General features: G+C 38.5%; 1 protein-coding gene across 1 annotated transcript in view; it reads right to left on the bottom strand.

Annotated features, from left to right (window-relative positions):
* Positions 1 to 5995: 5995 nt before the first annotated feature.
* LOC136831267 (uncharacterized) overlaps positions 5996 to 22730 on the bottom strand; it is a 276313-nt gene continuing 259578 nt past the window's right edge. The window contains exons 4-6 of the mRNA XM_067091364.1: positions 10702 to 11415; positions 9993 to 10185; positions 5996 to 7810 (exon numbers count right to left, since the gene is read on the bottom strand). Of these exons, the coding sequence (XP_066947465.1) occupies positions 7504 to 7810; positions 9993 to 10185; positions 10702 to 11415 (1214 nt within the window). The 3' untranslated portion in view covers positions 5996 to 7503. The remainder of the gene's footprint in view (positions 7811 to 9992; positions 10186 to 10701; positions 11416 to 22730) is intronic.

The following is a 22730-nucleotide window of genomic DNA, read 5'->3' as shown; positions in this document are numbered from 1 at the left end:
TCGCTCAAGAACTTCCAACCCAAGTGGCCAAGCAGCTATATTTGTCAGCAACCAAGTGACTCCTCTTCGCTTTCGTCTGGGAATTGTGATTCGCTTCTTCATCTTTAGGGGCTCCATAAACTGTATTGGGTCACTCAGCATAATTTAAAATGAAACAAACTAAAAACTTCAACAGTGATGTACTTCAATCTACCCTCTAAGCTGTGGGTCATGAATGAAACCCAGAGCAGGTTATTCATACTGTTTGAGGACATGAGTGATACGACTGGGTTCCTCCTTGTGGGTTAATTACTGTAGTTCTTGCCTGTTTTGCTGTCTCATCCCTTGCTTGGCCACTATAGCTGGATATTTCACATGTATTGCAGCCACAATGTGTGGTATTCCTTATTTTCCTCTCAAGTACAATATTTTTAAATTTTTATGCCCTTATAATCCTGCTCCTTCTTTGTCCACCTCAGGTCCCTGTTAAACTAATGGCTGTGAGTGGAAAAAGTCTTTTAAAGTTCCACCACATGAAACGTCCATTGCAGGATGTTTCCCTTCCTCAATGAGTCAATCATCGTATGATTTGCGCAGTCAGTTTAAGCCTTTTAGGAACGTAAGTATATGAGAACTAGAGCTTATAAAAAATACCTTTACCAACCAGAAAGTGGTATCGTGACTTAACATACAAGATCAGAGCCCTTAGTGACCTAGTAAATGGATAAAGAGGAGATAGACGAGACCCTCTCCTCTCTAGCTCTTGAAATTTACTTTGTATCTTCTTATCAGCTTTAGAGGCTCACAATCTCAAGAGGCATTGAGAGACCTTTGGCTGACCCACATAAGAAGCAATGATTCCCAAACTTTTCGGGCTTACGGGGTTACTTGCTAAATCTAGTAAGACCGGTGACCTTCACCCACAGTTTCATAACTGAGAAATAATGAGAATTAATTTAAAACCAACCACACCATCTAGTTTGATTTCTGTATATCTGAGCACTGAAAAATAGATAATTTGGGAGAATGTCAACAACATGCAGTTTTACTTGCCTAGCATTCGATGGTTCATACTCAGAATTTAGGTTTCACGCCTCCAGAAAAGGTTTTGAGATTCCGTTGAGAGTTACGACTCATTGGCTGGGTTTCACTAGGCTACAGGTTCCTTTATACTTCTCACGTAAAGTGTGGATTTTTAGTTTCTTACTATTACACGTTTCCCAGTTCTTCCAAGGACCCACCTCCATTACCTTCACAAGTAACGGCCTGTTTTTCATCAGTCACGATATTCAGGGACAATAACTTTCACGGTTTTATATCTTGAGTTTCCATTGAATAAATACAGAAGTCTTGGCGTAGTGACTAAGAAGAGAGTCAAGTCACTTAAGCTGGAAGTTCCTAGGACACACCGAAAGAGTCGGATCCTTTCCCGAGGTGTTTAGGCAGGATTCCTTGTAGGACTCCCTAGCTGGCAACACTGGCTGTCACTTTGGATCTAAGGTATGTTTTTAAAGAGATTGTATTTAGATGCTTGCCATTAAGAGTCTAAAGGCACTGTCACACGGACAAATTTCCCGGCAACTTTTACCATCTTGCCTTCTAAGCTCAGATAAGGTAGCCATGGATGGCTGAAGTGAAGTCGCACGTTCGTCCCCTTGCTACCTTCGTTTGCGAGTGATAATGAACATGGCGGGCTACTCGGTACTCTCTCTCACAACTGAAATAGATACAAATAAAGTCGACGCAATGGCAGCATTATTATAACCTTAGTTGCGTTATAACTTATATCATTCTACAAACGAAGTTTCCCATTAAAGACTTGAAATAAACAATTCTCATGATTACAATAAACGCCTTTACGCCAGCTTTTACATTTGTGACTTTAGTCATAAAACGACTTGTCTCCAGTCACATCTGTCCTGTGCACTTTTCACGTGACTTGTCATCAGGTCAAGGTCTTTGTCTATTCCTCCCCTTCCCCAAATTCTTCTGTGATTTCTTGGACCTTCATGCAATTCCTTATCTCGCCTCTCCCATAATGACAGCTTTTCTAAGTGAGTAACTGGTCCCCTCCCGTTCTCATCACATGTCCAACCCATCTCCATTTTTGAGATCTGAGTTTATTTTTCAGTTTTATGAACATACTATCCACAACTACGGGAAAAATGCCATTCAAATATAATATTCAAACTTACAAGCATCTTACAAAATGGAGAGTTCTAAGTGTGTTACTGGCTAAATGCATACAATAACTACCAATGATTGAAAAAAAAACCTGCTTACGGTAGAAATGCGGCCCTTGTGACAGCTCGATCGTCTTTTGTTGCTTAAACGGAAGGCACGACGTAAAAAACTGACGAAAGAAATTGTCCTGGTGACAGCGTTTTAATCAAAAATAGTTCCGGGACTCAGTTCCCTCTTTGATTATTTCTTAATGGTTTATTATAATATGTTCCGCATTATTCATATCATTCATTGTGTTTATACGGGCATAACAACGTAATGGCGTGTGTAAATATAGTAACGCACGTTACTTTATACAAGCATATAGAATTTCCACATTTCCTTTGCAAGTTAACAAGAAAGACAAGTAGTGTTTTCCGCTTTCCAGAAACAAACATCAGCTTATTCTCTGGGCTTTAATTTTTCAGTCATAATTAATGCTCCAGACCGATCCCGATTTCTTGTATGTATCCAACGGTAACTTAGCCGTTACTACTTCGAAATTACACTTCCAACAGGCGTAGATATATAACAGATTTATATTTTGAAAAGCATTCTCTATACAGTGCATAATACACATAAAGTTATGCATTTATTCATTCAGGACTGTATGCGCACACGGAAAGACCTGATCACGTGACCCTATTAACAAAGCATTACTTATTATTCAGGAAGATTGTCGTTTGATTATAATTACAAACATTAACATTGTACTGTAAGGAAATGACGTGTGATACGTGTGTATACTATACTCTAACAAGCTAGCAAATAATATATTATTTCAAAAGAGGTAACTAATTTTTAAGAATTTCATACGGCCGATAACAGGGCCGTACATTTTCAAAGCACGGAGTGTAAACACAAAATTCTTACATATATAGATATATAATTATAGTGCTAAGTAAGAGATGATATGACATTTTAAGAAAGAAAATGGAATGACAACGTAATGCCGATAATGAACCTACAGAGCATAGGAGGCGGGAGGTGATGTTCATGAGTTAGACAACATGAAAGTATTTTCATAAAGCGAGAGAGGTTTGGGTATGAATTGTCTCACCAAGAGAAATGTCATTGGTCTGAGCAGCTAACAACTGACGCGTTATCAAAGAAGTCTAAGCGACAAGAAACAATTACATGTTAGCATAACAGTGCCTAATAAAAATGACACTAGACAGAAACCGGACAGAAATGAAAGGAACAAATCTTTTTTGCTTAATAATGGCTCAGATTTATGAAAAGAGAGACAGTCAGTGGCACTGAAATCTCGAGCTAAAAGTGATTTGAGATGCTCAAAATAAGGTATATGAAAGACTAATCTAAAAACTGGTAGTTGTCCAACAAAATTAGACATGGACTTGAAATCACATTCGTCAGAAAGCATTATGGGATTAAGACAGGGTGAAGCATGTCAAAATGGGGTAAAAATTTTAATTTGGATTGGAAGCGAATTCAACTAACCACAAATGAGGTTAAAATACGGCGATAAGATATATTGACCAATAAACTCGAAGACAAGGCTTCGTAATGACGGTCTGAGCATTCATGCAAGAGGAAGCATAGATAGTAAATGATAAATGGATCAAGAACTGTCAAAACCTGTAAGGGCATTCTGCCAAACTGTATATGGGTTCGACACTTACAAAAAAGATAAGAAGCGATCCTGGAGAGGTGGAGCAAAAGATAACGACAGGCTAAACTAAAAAAGGGGATGATGCTAAAATGAGCAGAAAATAAATGCAGTTGGTTTGTAAATACAGTAGAATAGAAAACTGGCACATTATGGTACTGTACAAAAAGGCAATACACTGGTTTTCTAACTGAAAGGAGAGAAAATTCGCCCTAAGAAGGTATACGACTGAAGAAAAAGTTATATACGTTAAGGAAAAAGAAAAACTGACCTAAGAATAAAGAACGAAAGAGAAGTTGCCACGCACCTTAAGAAGAAATGAATTGAAATCCTGCCTACGAATGAAGAAGACAGGAATTTTTTTTTTACAAAAAAAAAAAATAAACCTGGCCAGAGCAATTAACAGAGGTGAGCTCCGAGGAAAAAGAAGGGACTGAAACTAAATGTCTCAATAACTGATTATGATTTGTAGGCAATGTCTGAGGAAAAAACAATGAATATTAATATGCGTCAGCATACTTACATACATATCGAATAATATATCAACAGACAAAGAAACATACAGATACAGACGCAACAGTGTCTGGAAACCATGTCTATATAAATACGTGGCTTCAATTTATCCAACGCTAAAGCTATCAAGGTAATTAGGTGCTTGAAACATAACCGTTTAGTGAAATCATGGTTAAAGGTCCCTGATGCTAGGAAGACAATGCTTATGCTTGACATAGCCAATAACTGCTGGTGTATGTATACATATTATATATATACATTATATATATAATTTATATACATATATGTTTGATTATTACATGTTAGGCAGTTTCCTTCTGTTAGTGCGCTGTCTCTTCCAGCTCTTTTACTTATGCAATGTATATATGCATATACAGTATTGACAAATATATACATATACATATATATATATATATATATATATATATATATATATATATATATATATATATATATATATATATTACAAAGATACTAAAAAGCCAACACAAGCACCCATCACACAAATTGTGCTTTTGTATATAAAGCAATTTCATGGTCACTTACTAATGATAATTTATTAAAAAAAAAAGTATTTCTTCGAAACGTGAAATTTTGTCCTTTGTTAGATGCTGAGGCTGCAGTATTTCTGAAGACAGACATCCCACTTTATAAATATAAACATTTCTAGTCTACATAAATTCATATTTCAGAAACTGGGCAACTGAAATGAGCCTTTTGAATCAAATCTCTACAATGTACCTTGTGATTCACTTACCAACCCCCTTCTGTAGTTAACAAAAATTCAGTAAAATTCTTGACAGACGCTGAAAGTCTTAGGACACTCAGACTTAAACTTTCGCGTTTATGACGAACTACCTTTCCAACAAAGGCGTCACAAAAGGACAAGGGAAACACTGCTATTTTTACCAAGTTTCGCTCAGGAGTGTTCCGTTGCCTCCTTGTGACTTTTTCAGAGCGTTGTAAGGAACAAAACGCAGCTGAAGGAAAGTTATTCATCACACATAATGACTCACGTGGCCAACTGCACTTACTGAGAAAGAACAAACAATATTCTTAAGACGAAGCCCAAGCTGCAGTTTACTGCATGACACTGCATCTATGGAAAAGGCTGCATCTTTAGCTCCAGATACCGCAAAGTGAGATGTTTCCAGTATTGTGTGAATAAAATAGTTCGATCTAAGTACGAGATACCTTCCCCGCTCCTAACTACGTTGTAGTTTCCTACACAAATACTTTTTTGGTCCCCCTCATCATATCACTGGATAAGAAAAAAAAGCAAAGCACTACATCTCCCATACAAGCAGGCAAACACAAGCCGAAAAATCCCAAATAATTTAGCAGATGTATATGATTTCAATAAGGCAATTTGATGCAATAAACGACCAACTTGTGGCCTTTCTCCTGAGCCCCGCTAGAGGCGAGTCAGTTCTTCTGAGTAACCAAGTTGCCACACAGCATCGTTCTTTGCAACAGTCAAGAGACATACGTTATCTTGACAACTCCGGAGAACATTAACGATTTTGTCAAAAGGCGTACAAATTTTCACAGTTTTTCAAACGTATAGGAAACACCTGGGAACCTGAACCGTGTCGTAAGTATTCTAAACGTGATTATTACATAATTCGTTAAATCAACAGAACAGTCTTATTTTTCTCGAATTTGCTCTTAGGAGTAATTGCATAATAAAGAAGCAATTGATGGTATTGAAGGTTTGTTTACGTGAGAGTGCACGGATTTTCAGAAATGATCGAGATTCATTTTTAGACAGTGACATGGAAACCAAGCAAATACCATAAATGCCAAGGAGACATATATTGTATTAAGTAATTAATTGTCTCAATTCAGTTTTTACTGAAGACTAAAATTTTCATGACTATTTCTGATTAATTTACAGACTTTTCTATCAGTGAAGAAATATTTGTTCTGAGGACTCATTTTGGGTAGTAGGGATGCTTAAAATCCTCTCCTTTCAATCAGGTTTTTGCATAAGTGGTCGTCTCTTGATTCTATTTGTGGAAGCTGGTTTGTCTCCGGTGTCATACTTACTTGTAATGACCTCGAGGATGATCATGTTACCAAAGTTTAGACCACCTGCGGCTTAGCTGCGTGTGTGTGTGTGTGTGTGTGTGTGTGTGTGTGTGTGTGTGTGTGTGTGTGTGTGTGTGTGTGTGTGTGTGAGGTTTGTGCTTCGCCCAAGACTATCTGAAGTATACAGAGAACAAGCGTCTACAGGACACACTCCGGAACTTAATTCCCAATGAGAAGTCTCACAGTCAAGGCTTGTGCAATAGGCAAACTAGTGTTTAGCTTCTCTTGAACTAAACTCTCCGTTAGAGTAACGACGTCACTTCCAAGGGTTTTGTTTCTAAACAATTTATAGATTACTGATTCTTTTGATGCCACGCACTGTCTGTGCTGCTCTAACCAAAATCTCAAGCTCCGCTGGCATTTACAGTTTATTTCATATACACTATGTCTTGCATAACCTAAGTGAATATTAAATGAATTTACAGGCAATAATCTCTCACGCAGCCATCTTATGCAAGTTTTGCAGAATCAAGATTATCAGAATAATGGATTCACGTGTAACCATCCAAATTGAAAGGTACCTTAAGAAGCACTTGCAAAGAGTGCACTTGTTAAATATGTTGATTAAAAAATAAAAATTGCTGTCTGTCAACTAAATTCAGTAATATTCAATAAAGAATCCTAGTGGACAAATTTCACTTCCAGGTCTTTGCAAAATATTAGTAATCAAACTTTTTAAGTTTTAAAAAGATACAGTGTAACACCGGTTTGCTCATAAATGCATCAACTAATCACACCAATTTCTAAACACAACACAACCCACTATTTTGGTTTAAATTTGAAGCTCATTTGGTTGCTCCCATTACACATCGCATAACAGGATCTTGACATCAGGGCAAAAATCAAACCACGTTCATAACGGTTCTCTTAAACTTCCCGCTGCAAAGGAACGATGCTGAGTAAGCATATAAACACTGGAAGAGTCTGGCGTTTCGTTCGCCTTCTAGTAGCACACTCCGTCATCTTGTGATCACTCGCCAACTTTGTCCCTCGCTTTTATATTCACTTGGGCTCATTTTCCGTCACTCTCTCCCCCTCACAACTCCTCATCTTTCATTTTCTTTTTTTCAGACAGTCAAGAACTCTAGAGATTGAGAGCGCCTTGGCAAAGAAGGTCTGAAGGAATCGAAGGGGGACTCTCTTCTGTAGTCTTCCTCCAGGAGGCTGCTCCCTGGGGGCAAGTTCGATAACAAGGTGTAAAGGGGCGGGTGGCACTTGAGACCCTCGTCGCAGGGATCGCAGTCCATCGCGTCGCCGCCGAGGACCAGCTCTATCTGGTCGGATGCTCGACGCTTCTTGCCCTTCTTCTTGATCTTCGTGGCTAAGTGGGCCTGGTAAGAGATGTCCGGAAGGCAGACGTCACACATGCCCGTGCTGCAAAAGTGGGGACATTTTCTGTCATCTAAATAATGCATTGCTTATCTCTTAATAATAATTAGGACAAAACAGAAAGATAATCTAAATAATACACTGCTTATCTCTTGAAAATAATTAGGACAACACAAAAAGATAATCTGAATATTACATTGCTTATCTCTTAATAATAATTAGGACAACACAGAAAGACAATCTAAATAATACACTGCTTATCTCTTAAAAATAATTAGGACAAAACAGAAAGATATAATCTAATTAATACATTGCTTATTTCTTAATAATCTTCTTCTTTTTAACGTGCTTTAAACAATTAGGACAAAACAGAGAGATGATCCAAAAAATACACTGTTTATCTCCTAATAATAATTAGGCAAAAATAAAGATACTCTGAGGATGAAAAATGTTACAAACATTGAATCGCCTCAAAATACGGAATGATATAGTTTAAATAGCTGAATGCAATTAATGAAATAACCTACTGATTCATTACTATATGCATATGATTTCTTTAGGCAGACTTCAACGTCTACCAATCTCATGTTACTTTTCCCTCGTAAAAAGTAGATTCAAAAGTAGTCAACCGTCACTTTTATCATAAAAAAATTACTTGCCTCCTAATCCTATCGTGGGTCAGGTAAACAAATCCTGAAATCCACCTTCCCTCAATAGCTGAAGCTCCGTTCAACATAATTCTAGTTTGTGACCGTTCTTACAATGTTCCATAGTTAATATCTTACCATTGTTAGTAGAGTTGTTTCCTTAACAGAAGAGAAACTTAGAAATTCAGAAAGGAAGGGTTCATACCAGCTTCAGAGTTCGAAATTCAGAAAGGAAGGATTCATCCCAGCTTCAGAGTTCGAAATTCAGAAAGGAAGGATTCATCCCAGCTTCAGAGTTCGAAATTCAGAAAGGAAGGAATCATCCCAGCTTCCGAGTTCGTTTTTACGCATGAGGCTTTTTTTGAAATTCTAAGAATTTTGGTTACTGGTGCTAAAACTTTGTTTTGTGATGAAATTCCCATTACAAGTTCACACATAGCAGCGTACACTGCCTACATAATATTAATATGTAGTTAGATCTTTCTTAACTACATTCTTATGCACAGAATAATTTTCATAAGACAAAAACCAATGAAATAAAAAAATGCAAAGGAAGATACTTATCCTCCAGGTACTAAACCACTGATGAAGACCTTTCAAGTGCCACAGCCTCAGTCACCCGAACATTAAACTTATTAACACTTCAAATCCCCTTACAAAGCTTACACACACTCTCTAGTCTTTACACACACTCTCCAGTCTATCATATCAATTAAGCCATTTACGTAGAAAACCTCAAGCTTCAAAACCTTGAATATTGTCTAGTAAACTATTTTCTCTACAAGGCAAAACCACATTCAAACACTTTGGGCCATCTTTTTACACCAGTTAATTATTTTACATAACTATATTTGTCTTTTTCCCAACATTCTTCACTCACGATATACAATACGGGCAATTCGTCTCAACTCTCAACTTTTGATTCCCTAATATCAGGCAATCGATAATCTCAGGATTCATTGTTGCAATTCTACAGTTGTGAGTATGTACACACAAACACACACACAAACATACACACATATATATCATGTGCATGTGTTTGTGTTCATACATACAATTATATATATATATATATATATATATATATATATATATATATATATATATATATATATATATTTTATACATACATATACATATATATAAATGTATGGTTGTTTGTGTTGTGTGTACATACGCACAACTGCAGAATTGCAATGAATTCTGAGATTATCGATTCCCTGATTTTAAGGAATCTAGGAGTGAAGAGTAGAGATGAATTCCCCATATGGCATATCATGAGTAAACGAAGATGGGAAAAGATAAATATAGATATAAAGCACATGTAAAATAATTAGCTGATGTGAAAAGTTTGGTCAGAGTGTCTCACTGTGGTTTGGACTTGTAGAGAAAACAGTTTAATATACTGCAGATCGCTCGATTAAGCAGCGTTGGGGTTGGGTCTGGTCAGTATTTGGATGACTGATCAGCGCACCAGCCCCCCGAATATCCGTGAGGCAGGGTGTGGGGCTAGAAATTTCACAGCATAGACTCTCTGGGAGTGAAAGACCATCTTGTGGAAATATAGACTAAGCCACTACCTGACTGTGGGGCATTCCTCCACATAGTCCTCGTCTTCCCTGTATGCGTAGGCCAAGTGCTCGCTGTACGCCGGGTGGTTCCTGTACCTGCAGCAGCAGAAGGCGACGCAAATCAGCAGGATCACCGTCAGCAGAAGCGACAACGGGACTGCTAACAACAAGGCCTCTCTTATCTCTGCTGCCATGAGGTCGTCTGGGAGGAAGATTGCAAGTGGGATGGAGGGGGGGAGAAAGGAATCAATGACGGGGACAGCTAATATCCACATGGTAATATATATATATATATATATATATATATATATATATATATATTTGTATACATATAAATATATTATATATATATATATATATATATATATATATATATATATATATATATATATATATATATATATATATATATATATATATATATAAGCACGTAAACAATTCCCTGAAATAGGAGTGTTCAATTTGAAATAAAACTAAAATAACTGTTGACGGCTTCGTAATTTGAATAACAATCACTGTTGATTCTGCGGCGAGTACTTAACTTATTGAAAGGAGGAGATAGAATATTAACGAACTTCAAATTTAATAAGTTGTCAACATAAAAATGAACACTGCAAAGGCTGATTCGATACGCGATGTCGTAATGAATGAGAGAGAGAGAGAGAGAGAGAGAGAGAGAGAGAGAGAGAGAGAGAGAGAGAGAGAGAGAGAGACTTACCATCTTCAATGATATCATGAGGTGTCCTGAGGTGTGTTATGTTTCCCATTATTATGACATTTGTCAAATTATCAAACTGGCTGTTCACTCTGTTGGCTCCTGGGATACTGTTTTCGTCTGAAGGTTTTGCAACCACGGGCGCGACAAGATGAGCCGTAGGATGAGCAGCCTTGGGCTGAAATTCGAATTCCTCCGGCACCCCCATCACCTCCTGTCGTCCGAAGGTGGTCTGGTGCATCCCTCCAGGGGCCGTCGTCTTGTACCGCCGGTGGTGGCTCTTCCTGCGGGAGTGGCGGATGTGGTGGTGGGCGGTTCCACTTCTCTGCCAGCTCGTGTCGCTGCCGACGTCTTCAGTGGAGCCGGGATCACGAGGCTCGCTTTTGCCGATCTCGTTCCATTCCTCGCCGAGCGAGAGCTCCTCTGGCCTCATGTCCATGTCGTACCTCTTTTGTCTGAGCAGATTCCGCCTCTCTTCCTTTCCATCGTCGTAGTCCTCTTCAGGGAGAGACAGTAACTTCCGCCTAATTGCTAATAACAACTCGTCCAGGAACCCGCTATCGGCCAACACGTCATCAGCTGTCTGTGACGGCGTCCGTATCCTTTTCTCTGATTGGTCGAGACTCTGAGGTATTTGCTGACGCAGATAAGAGATGTCATTGTCGACCTTGGCGGAGATTCCTGGCACCTCCGCTATTTCGTCTACTTTGCCATTATCTGTAAAGAAGAGGCATCCCATTCAGATCAAATGATATCATACGTGCAAATTTACAGCACTTACCTTATGAATAATGTGGCATAATTCAATCTGTGTCATAAGCAAAACTTTAAATAAATATATCTTTAAAATTTTAATATATCTTAACACACCTTAGAAATTTGAGGGAAAAATCATGTAACTTTACCAGCATAGTAACTAGACATAGCAATATATTCATACACAATTAGTAGCACATTTTAGAAGCCGGAAGGATCTCCACAAGTAGATATATAAAAATAAATTAGCCCTATAATCATATAATACAAATACATTTTGCCAGCATCATGCTTTCAAAATAAACTTTGGATGTGTATAACTGACTTTGGAATGAGGTTTTTTACACAACTGGAAACAAAAGTGGATCAAACAATAGTCACGAATGTACATCACACTAAGCCTGCAGTTACGACATTCTAACTTCCATCACTGGAAGCTCTGCTGGTTCATGGAAATTATGAACACGAGAGTAAATCGATTTTTCTCGAGTAATCCAGAAGTTTCATATTCTCCCCAGTTTCAGAGGAAGTGCTGACAAACCTACGGTGAAAAATGCACCTGCCTTCACAGCCATTTTCCTAGATAGTGGGTGCTTTGCCTTTTTTGGGTATCAGCATACCAACAGTATTCCAAAAGTTATAAGGTATGCCTTCCAAAAACTGTTTGTACAGAAGGCTCCAAATAAAGGGATAAAAATCAAGCATACTTTATAAACATATGGAACTAATACACCTTCAAACTATACCCTCTTGATGAGCATCGATTACAGCTTTAGGGCAATAGCCTTCCTTCAAGGACAAATAGAAAACGTCTCCTTCTATCTAAATAATCCCCTTTCCATTTCCCCTGATGCAGAGCCGATATGATGATCATCAGGTTCATGTAACGTGGATGAGTATCGGAGTTTCATAGATCCTTATTGGCGTTTGCTTTCTCTACTGTTTTTCTCGTCTGTCTTTCATCTCCCTTTGACTGCAATCAGCGTTTCTCTGATGGAATTCTCAGATCAAGAAGTCGACCCCCTTCCGGATCGATGTCTAGTACAAACACTCCGCAACAATTTACTTGTGACGAAAGTTGACTCTCAACTTCTGGATGAAAACAAAAGTTGGTTCACAAACAGACTTCCCTTTCTTCAGCGGAAATCATCTGATACATAAGTAAAGATATACAGATTCGTACACGATCAGGATTTAAAAGCTAGCTGTTTGTAACTATTAAAGACTTAGAAAACATTCTAAAATGTAGAAAGCCTATGAATCACCAACCCAGATTTAAATTGGATTAGACTGTAATCAATAAAGTTTTAATAAAGTTTTAAGAGATTGGTCAATAACTGACAAAGGTTTAAAGAGGTCAGACCATAACCAATGAAGATACAGAGCCATAAAATGGTAGAATAACGTATCTATGATAGTAAAACCCGAATGAATCTTCTTAGTCCTCCCCCGGGTAATAGTAGGGGAGAATGACAGCCATCCTCCTCCCGCGAACCTGTTTGCCCGCCCTGGGTGGGGGCGGAGTAGGTAGGGGATCGGGAGGGTAGGGGAGACAGCAGCGCCGTTCCAGCGCGCGTAGCGCGCGCCAACAAGCTCGTATGTAATAATGAACAATAAAGATTTAAAAGAAAATTAGTCGGTAACCGAAGAAGATCTAACAAATATAAGTCACATTTAACAAAACGTCAGAAGTCGATTCGTAACCAACGAAGAATTCCAGGTCATTTGATTTCCATAATCTACAAAGGACGGGAACTCCACTCACAACCACTGAACTTTCAGAAGAAATGAGTCTGTAGTAAATAGAGGTTTCTAATGAAATTCTTCAAAACCCAACACAAATTAGAAGACTCATAACCAGTAAGGATTTTTAAAAAATTAATTCCTACCCAAAGAAGGATCTTAATCAACTGGAGACCAATAAGGATTTTATTGAAATAATTTTATGCCCAATGAGCATCTGGACGGAAATCATATTTAACCGTCAAAGGGCGTTAGTAAATAACTAATGAGGATTCCGTAGGACTTATGATGTGATTACCTAAAATAGCAGATTTTACTCCCCTTTTTTTGCGATTAATTGAAGCAATGAGTTTTAATACATCTTTTTAGGATGATTATGTAAAGCAGCACTTTCATTTCTCCTCTCCTTTTGACCACCACCTGCATTTTTTACCTCGAACATATCATTATTCGCCCGATTCACGTTGTTGCGCGAGTCCTACGCAAAAAACGCGAATCAGGGCGAATAATATGTTCGAGGTAAAAAATGGAGGTGGTAGTCAAAAGGAGGGGAGAAATGAAAGTGCTGCTTTACATAATCATCCCAAAAACATGTATTAAAACTGTGGCTTCAATTAATCGCAAAAAAAGGGGAGTAAAATCTGCTATTTTAGGTAAGAGAGAGAGAGAGAGAGAGAGAGAGAGAGAGAGAGAGAGAGAGAGAGAGAGAGAGAGTCATCCCTCGGACCTTCATTAATTATGGAAATCAATGAATTTCTTTGTACAAAGAACGCCCCATATTCTTCAAGTACACGACCCTTGGGGAGGCCTGGAGAGCTCCTTCAATTAATACTAATGAGGTTGCTTCACATGCCATACACCTGCGGTTCTCAATACCCTCTCCAAACCGATCCCCCTTTATACGGGGCCTAATCCTGCCGTTCTCCCTCATATAATGCACACAGTCGGAAAACTCAGTTTATCTCCACAGTTCTGCGAACAACTATGTTAATTTATTTCTTACCAACACAAATATAAAGGCTCACAACCAGTAAAAACTTGCAAGAAGTTAGTCGACTGTAATGAGTTGCACAGCTAGGTTAGTAGAGGGCACGAGACTAGTATCCTCATCCCAAAAGTATTTGCTGGGAACCGGAAGGGGGATAGACAAGGGTATGCGACCCACTACAGTCGATTCGATTAACCACACCAGGCACATAATTTCAGGAAACGGACTCAACACCGTTTCAAGAATGGGATCAAACACTAATGAGGTGTAGTGGTATCACACATACACACACACACACACACACACACACACATATATATATATATATATATATATATATTATATAAAAATATATATAAATATATATATATATATATATATATATATATATATATATATATATATATATACATAGATAGATAGATAGACAGATACACCCAGAATATAAGCGGCGTGGGATATGGGGACTGGAACCTCATCCCTGAAGGGCACTTGCTCGAAACTGATAAGCCAGGGAGCTACCAACTGGACCCCAAAAGTTATAGAAGAAATTGGAACCTAAGTACTCCTGTACCTGAGGTTTTTCCCGAGCAAGGCTGCCGCCTAACATACCAACGAATTCTACCGTGTGTGTGTGCGTGCGTGTGTGTGCGCTTGCTTTTGTGGTAATATAATCATTTTACCATGTTAGAAACATCACCAGTTCCTCCTAAAACATAAACATACTTGCATGACACGCTTTACCTGAAATCCTGACATTCGGTTCGCCAGAGGTACCCCTGATTCTTCCTCTGTTATCAAAAGGAAATCAATGTGAAGCACTGCCTACCGATGATGTGGCCTCTTTGGAAAAACTCGCTTCAATCTCGGATACTGCCCATAGTTATGAGTAATATGGAATGTCAAGAACCCAATAACCAGACGACGAAGTTCTTAACACAGCAATAAGCACTAAGGACGTAGAAAGAAGTTTCTGATGAATGAGGAGGTTGAGGAACCCCTGTTTTTCATTAGGAGAACAAACTCTTTGACGTAGCGCTGATCACTTGCGTGTGGTAACAATTCCCTCTCTTATTTCCTTCTTTCTCCGACCCAACCTGCGCCCCACAGCTGTCAATTAACGACCAGCTGTGTAATTCATTGGTTAAGTCAACAAAAGAATACTGGAGAGAGAGAGAGAGAGAGAGAGAGAGAGAGAGAGAGAGAGAGAGAGAGAGAGAGAGAGAGAGAGAGATCAACAGTTAAATCTACTTCCTTAAATAAGGTCCAAAGGTGCGACTGGCTGGTTCGGGCTGGGTAAAGGCGATAATAATAATAATAATAATAATAATAATAATAATAATAATAATAATAATAATAATTATTATTATTATTAAGATTATTATTATTATTATTATTATTATTATTATTATTATTATTATTATTATTATTAGCAGAACTGTTCAACATCCTGTTGAACAGCTCCAGCGTAACTCGCTGTCACCCAATTGATAGCATAAACAAGTTAATATTCGATATTCTGCTGAGTACCACGTTTTTCTGTTATCAAAGTCTACAAAAATATTTTAATATAATTGACCACATAAGTCTTTCAGCTTCACTTTTTCCCCGTAGATGATATTATATTAATCATGACTTAGTATCAAGACAAAGAAACTATCTTATTCATGCAAGGTTGGACGTTGTAATTATTACCAAAGTAAAGAAGAGAAACTTACAGGTTAAAACATTAGTATATGAAAAACTACAGATTCATAAAAACAGCATTACCATCAACGACAACAAAAATTACAATCACAAACGACATCTGTTATTGTTAATTACATAAAAAAGTTAAGTATACCTTAGTTTAACCAGACCACTGAGATGATTAACAGCTCTCCTAGGGCTGGTCCGAAGGATTAGACTTATTTTACGTGGCTAAGAACCAACTGGTTACCTAGCAACGGGACCTACAGCTTATTGTGGAATCCGAACCACATTATACCGAGAAATGAATTTCTATCACCAGAAATAAATTCCTTTAATTCTTCATTGGCCGGCCGGGGACTCGAACTCGGGCCTAGCAGAGTGCTAGCCGAGAACTCTACCGACTCGTCCAACGAGGAACTATTTATATAACAACTGTTAATTACATAAAAACGTAACCTTCTTAACGGCTCCATATTCTCTCGTAAGGGAGGCTCCTTGAGAAGATTATTTCCAAAGAGTTAATAAGCGTTCTATCCGAACGTTTTTAACCAAAGAAAGGGGGGGGGGAGACTCATTAGAAGCGATGTAATTATGAACGATCTCGTCAACGGAGCTTTTCTTCATTATACATACGCAGCGGTTGCAAAATTGGATTTAAGTGGATGTCATTAGGAAGAGTGTAATGAGAGATGTAGCGATGATTGTGGTATAATGCTTGTGATGATCATGCCATAGCTGATAGCGGTTGCATTATAAGGGAAGCTCAAGGTGATAATTAAAAAAATGTCATAAGATAATGATGATTAAGAAAATGCTGGAAAGTAGGATTAAGAAAATGCTGATGGCATAATAATAACAGTAAACAAGTAAAAAATGCGCCTAAGTTTCTTCGGCGCAATCGAGTTTTCTGTACAGCGTATAATCAAGGCCACCGAAAAAGAGATTTATCTTTTGGTGGTCTCAGTATAATGCTGCATGAGCCGCGGCCCATGAAACTTTAATCACGGCCCGTTGGTGGCCTGGCCTATACTGTTGCCACACGCACCATTATAGCCGACTTTAACCTTAAATAAAATAAAAACTACTAAGACTAGAGGGATGCAATTTGGTATGTTTGATGATTGGTGGGTGGATGATGATCAACATACCAATTTGCAGCCCTCTAGCCTCAGTAGTTTTTAAGATCTCGGGGCGGACAGAAAAAGCGCGAACAAAAAAAAAAAGTGAGGACGGACAGACAAAGCCGGCACAATAGTTTTCTTTTCAAAAAACTAAAAGTAAAAGTTGTTAATGGTGGTAATGGCAATGATTAAAGATTACTGACAACAACACAAGGCTTTCAGGAATCGTCAATATAGGTCAAGGATAGAAATGTCGATGATAATACTATTATCATTACTGAGGTTAAGAATTTCACGAGGACTGTAGTTCTCGTGAAGTTTAAGGATTCCGATATACCAAGACTTAACAAACAAGAAAAGGGTCTTGTTTAACATCTGTAAAGAAGGTAACTGTTCTTCATAGTCTTCATTTTAATTATGCTGGATGGTGCTGATGAATGGAATGGAATGGAATAAAGAGTTTAGGCCAAAGGCCAAGCACTGGGACCTAAGAGACCATTCAGCGCTGGAAAAGAAATGGAAATAAGGTAAGTTTGCAAAGTGCAACAGGAGGAAAACCTCGCAGTTGCACTATGAAGCAACTGTTAGGAGAGGGTGGATAGCAAGATGAAAGAAAGATAATACGAATGGAGGTACAGTAAAATTAATGAAAAGGATTGCAGCTAGGGGCCCAAGGGACGCTGCAAAGAACCTTTAGTAATGCCTACAGTGCACGGAGGGATAAATGTGAAGGGGCGAACGACCGTTATGATGCCGGAATTGATTCCCAATTCTAGTTCCAACCAAAATTCCCCCACATTCAGCCGATTCCCTTCAAGAGAGGGTGGCTTGAAAGAGAAATAAAAGCAGTTAAAGTCTTATTTGTTATTTGTCTGAGTCTTACTTTAAATCACGAAAGAAACTTTCAAAGGCTAAGCCCTTACATACATCTACTTAAAAGCTATTGGAGACGGCTGGCCTTGTGCCGACATGACCTTTGCTCCTTGGGCGGCAACAGACTGACGCCCCATTGACACATATCAATACGTCTAACTTGCAAACAACAGCGTCTCCTGGACAGTATGTCTCTAAATTTACTGAGTAACTTTACTCTTTAAACTTTCACTTCTATACACTTTCCACGAATCTATTCCCTGCAATCCTATCTGCATCTATAATCTATCTCATAACGGTGGTCCGTCTTTTTCCCGCTTGGTAGTAAATTGGTCGGATAAGAAAATGGTTTGTGAATAGAGTCTAGAGTGGTTCACCTCTGCAAATAATAGTGTTAGTTGGTGATAGTGGAGAGAATCTTAAGTGTCAAAAGTGTCTTTAAGCGGATAAAGTTGATAGTCAATAGTAGGAAGATTAAGATTAGGAGCCTGATTGGAAGCCAAAAATGTATGTCCATATAATAGGTGGGAAAATTAAATGAGTCATTCAAACTGACCTTCAAGGACTAATGTAATGGATGTAAGAGAGAGAGAATTATCTGATAAAACACAGTTAGGAGGTATATAAAGGAACTGCCGAGCTTCTCTCCTTCCCAGTAATAAAGTGTGAATGTGAGTAAAAGGGTATAATATCCAAAAAGTGCAATTCCAAGTGGCAAGTGTATGCATGGGAGACTCAAGTCCTGCTGATGAGCCTTTTTTGTAGGTAAAAAAAAAAAAAAGAGAGAAAGAGGATTATCTAGACTATTAAAAGATGAATGTGACACCGACAGTATCCAGCGTTTTCCAGTTACGAAAAGTAGCTTTTTGACCTACAGTAATAGACACATACTGACACTGAAGTCTGCAAGAGCTACAAATTTGAAGTCCAGAGTCTGGAAGTCAAAAGGACTGAGAATCAAAACAACTAAAGCTCGTTTAAGGCAAGAAAATACACACACACAAACACACACACACACACACACACACATATATATATATATATATATATATATATATATATATATATATATATATACATTCTCTCCCTCTCTGTATATATATATATATATATATATATATATATACATATACATATACAGTGTATATATATAATATATATATATATATATATATATATATATATATATATATATATATATATATATATATATAGAGAGAGAGAGAGAGAGAGAGAGAGAGAGAGAGAGAGAGAGAGAGAGAGAAAATTCTGCAATAACCTGGCAGTCGCAAAAATAGCAACATATCCTCCGAACAGCATTCCTCGTGAGAATTACATCCCTTTCTGATCACAGACCTCATCTTATTTTCCTCTCTTTCCCCTCCCGACTTTCCTCGCCTTCCTTTCATACCTTTGCTCTTCTGGATCTCTTCATCTCACGCACATCCTACGCCCTCCCCCTTGAGGCCCCCCCCCGCCCCCGACACCCCAATCTCCTTCCTATTCCGGGGATGGACCTCTCCACTCTAAAGCTTCAACTTGTAATCGGAGCCAAGCGGCGGCACGTCAGGGGAAAATTAAGGAACCCACCTGAGACTCCGAAGGCTGCTTTGACGACCGAGAGGTGAAGGATTGTCGCCCTTATGGCCCATTTCGACTGAGGTTAAATAACTTTATTCACGGGTATGTTTACCAAAGCAAGGCAGCGTTTTCTTGGATGGCAGCGTGGAATACTTCTCCATAGTCATAATGTTGATAAAAGCTGGGAATACTCTCCTATAACGTTTAACGACAACGATGATAATAAAAAATGAAAATGAAAAGACATAAATAAATAATCTAATATATGGGACACTGATAGAAAACGGGTTAACCCAATTCGTTCCCTGACGAAGAATTAAATGCATTTTCCAAAGGCAGTTCTTTGACGAGAGATGCTGAACGATGAAATACTCATATGCCAATGTAGAATAGAACAGAATATATAACTTAGGCCAAAGGCCAAGCGATGGGACCTATGAAGTCATTCAGCGCTGAAACAGTAAAAAGGTTTGAAAGGTGTAACCGGAGGAAGACCTCGCAGTTGCACTATGAATCAATTGTTAGGAGAGGAAGGAAAATAAGATGAAAGAAAGAGAATAAGAACAAAGGTACAATAAAAGGAATGAAAGGGGCTGCAGCTAGGGGCCGAAGGGACGCTGCACAGAACCTTAGGTAATGCCTACAGTGCACCGCATGAGGTGCACTGACAGCACTAACCCCTTATGGATGATATGCCAGTGTACCTATACCGTCCAAAACGAAGCAAGTCCCGAACCCAGGGATATTCAGTACCTTCCCGACGACGGCTACACACAGGAAAAAATATAAGGATAAACAATGCTTTGTATAAATGGGTTAAGAAAGCACAAATATTTTTGTACTTTCCTATCAATAACTTGATCGTTCAGCTTTCCCTATTTGGCGTCTCCGAGATGAAGGTCAGAGTTTTAACTGATGAAAAGTCACTACGGCGAATGAATCATGATTTAAGTTACTGTGAGTATAAAATGTTAAGACTGTAATTATTCATTATTATCGAAAAGTTAGTCTGGTCGATTGTGATCATTGCATTTGATTAAGAGATAATAAATTTCTGTAATGAAGAGAAAATGAGGACGTTCCAGTAAAGTGTTTTTTCTGAAAGTGAACATTTTTCTTTTACAGTTTTTTTCATAAATATTGAAAGAACGAAACTGAATATAGATTTTAGGCCAAAGGCCAAGCGCCGGGAAATATGAGGTCATTCAGCGATGAAACGCAAATGGACAGTTAAAAGGTTTAAAAAGCGTAACAGGAAGAAAACCTCGCAGATGCACTATGAAACAACTGTTGGAGAGGGTGGAAAGTAAGATGGAAGAAAGAGAATATGAACAGAGGTACAGGAAAAGGAATGACGAAGGGACGCTGCAAAGATCCTTTAGTAATGCCTACAGTGCACCGCGTGTGGTGCACTGGCGGCACTAGCCCCCTACTGTTTTCAATATGGATTTTAGTCTCAATAAACCGACTTTCCTGATTCTTTTCATATAATGTATTGAAAAATCGAAGCTCCACTGCTTTTTACTCTTATTCTGAACATTTCGCATTTTCCATATTTAATTCTCCCTACAAAATACATCACTGCGGAATTTATTCTTTATAGAACCCCTCCCTCTCCCTAAATCCAGACCCTTGTCATATAATTCCTCCAAAAGAAAAAAAAAAACATATTCCCCTACACCATTTTCAGAACGTTTCATATTTTCCACAACTGAATCTCCATACAAAACACTGCGCTCTGGATTCTAGTTCTCCATAAGGACAACCCCCCACCCCCAACTCCCCCATGCTGTTAATATCACTTCTTCCTAAAGTCCGCAAGGCCTCCTCCAGGAAGTTTACGAGGAAGTTGTACCACGGTTCTCAAGCAAAACTTTCCTGCAGGCGAAGAAGTTTATGCATCCCGGATTTCTTTCGGAATTCTTCCGATGACGTTTCATTCAGACTCTGGCTCCAACTATATTTAATCCTTCTTTATGCCCCTGAGTGCATACTGCGCATAGGGTGATCTTTATAAGCGACTAGTTTGCCTAACTTTTCAGACCTCGAAAATTCTCCGACTGAGAGAGAGAGAGAGAGAGAGAGAGAGAGAGAGAGAGAGAGAGAGAGAGAGAGTTTGTGTTGTATAAAAATCCTGTAAACCTGAAAATAGTTATTACTTTCACTTCGCGTTCGAATGAATGAGAAAGAGAGAGAGAGAGAGAGAGAGTTTGTTTTATATAAAAATCCTGTAAACCTGGAAATAGTTATTACTTTCACTTCAAATTCGAGATGAGAGAGAGAGAGAGAGAGAGAGAGAGAGAGAGAGAGAGAGAGAGAGAGAGAGAGAGAGTTTGTGTTAAATAAAAACCCTGTAAACCTCACTTTACGTTCGAAATGAATTATAGAGAGAGAGAGAGAGAGAGAGAGAGAGAGAGAGAGAGAGAGAGAGAGAGAGAGAGAGAGAGAGAGAGAGAGAGAGAGAGAGAGTTTGTGTTACATAAAAATCCTGTAAACCTGAAAATAGTTATTACTTTCACTTCACGTTCGAAATGAAGAGAGAGAGAGAGAGAGAGAGAGAGAGAGAGAGAGAGAGAGAGAGAGAGAGAGTTTTGTGTTATATAAAAATCCTGCAAACCTGAAAATAGCTATTACTTTCACTTCACGTTCGAAATGAATGAGAGAGAGAGAGAGAGAGAGAGAGAGAGAGAGAGAGAGAGTTTGTGTTAAATAAAAATCCTGCAAACCTGAAAATAGCTATTACTTTCACTTCACGTTCAAATGAAATGAATGAGAGAGAGAGAGAGAGAGAGAGAGAGAGAGAGAGAGAGAGAGAGAGAGAGAGTTTGTGTTACATAAAAATCCTGCAAACCTGAAAATAGCTATTACTTTCACTTCACGTTCGAAATGAATGAGAGAGAGAGAGAGAGAGAGAGAGAGAGAGAGAGAGAGAGAGAGAGAGAGAGAGAGAGAGAGAGAGAGAGAGAGCCTGTGTTACATAAAAATCCTGTAAACCTGAAAATAGTTATTACTTTCACTTCACGTTCGAAATGAATTAGAGAGAGAGAGAGAGAGAGAGAGAGAGAGAGAGAGAGAGAGAGAGAGTGTGTACTCGTTATCAATAATCCCGTAAGCCCGTAAATAGTAACTGCTTTCACTTCACGTTTGAATTGAGAGAGAGAGAGAGAGAGAGAGAGAGAGAGAGAGAGAGAGAGAGAGAGAGAGAGTGTGTGTGTGTGTGTGTGTGCAAGTTATCAATAATCCAGTAAGCCCGTAAATAGTAACTGCTTTCACTTCAC

This window comes from Macrobrachium rosenbergii, chromosome 48, assembly GCF_040412425.1.
Source record: "Macrobrachium rosenbergii isolate ZJJX-2024 chromosome 48, ASM4041242v1, whole genome shotgun sequence".
NCBI lineage: Eukaryota > Metazoa > Arthropoda > Malacostraca > Decapoda > Palaemonidae > Macrobrachium > Macrobrachium rosenbergii.
The sequence above is the reverse complement of the archived record's forward strand: the minus strand, read 5'-3'. Positions and strand labels throughout refer to the sequence as shown.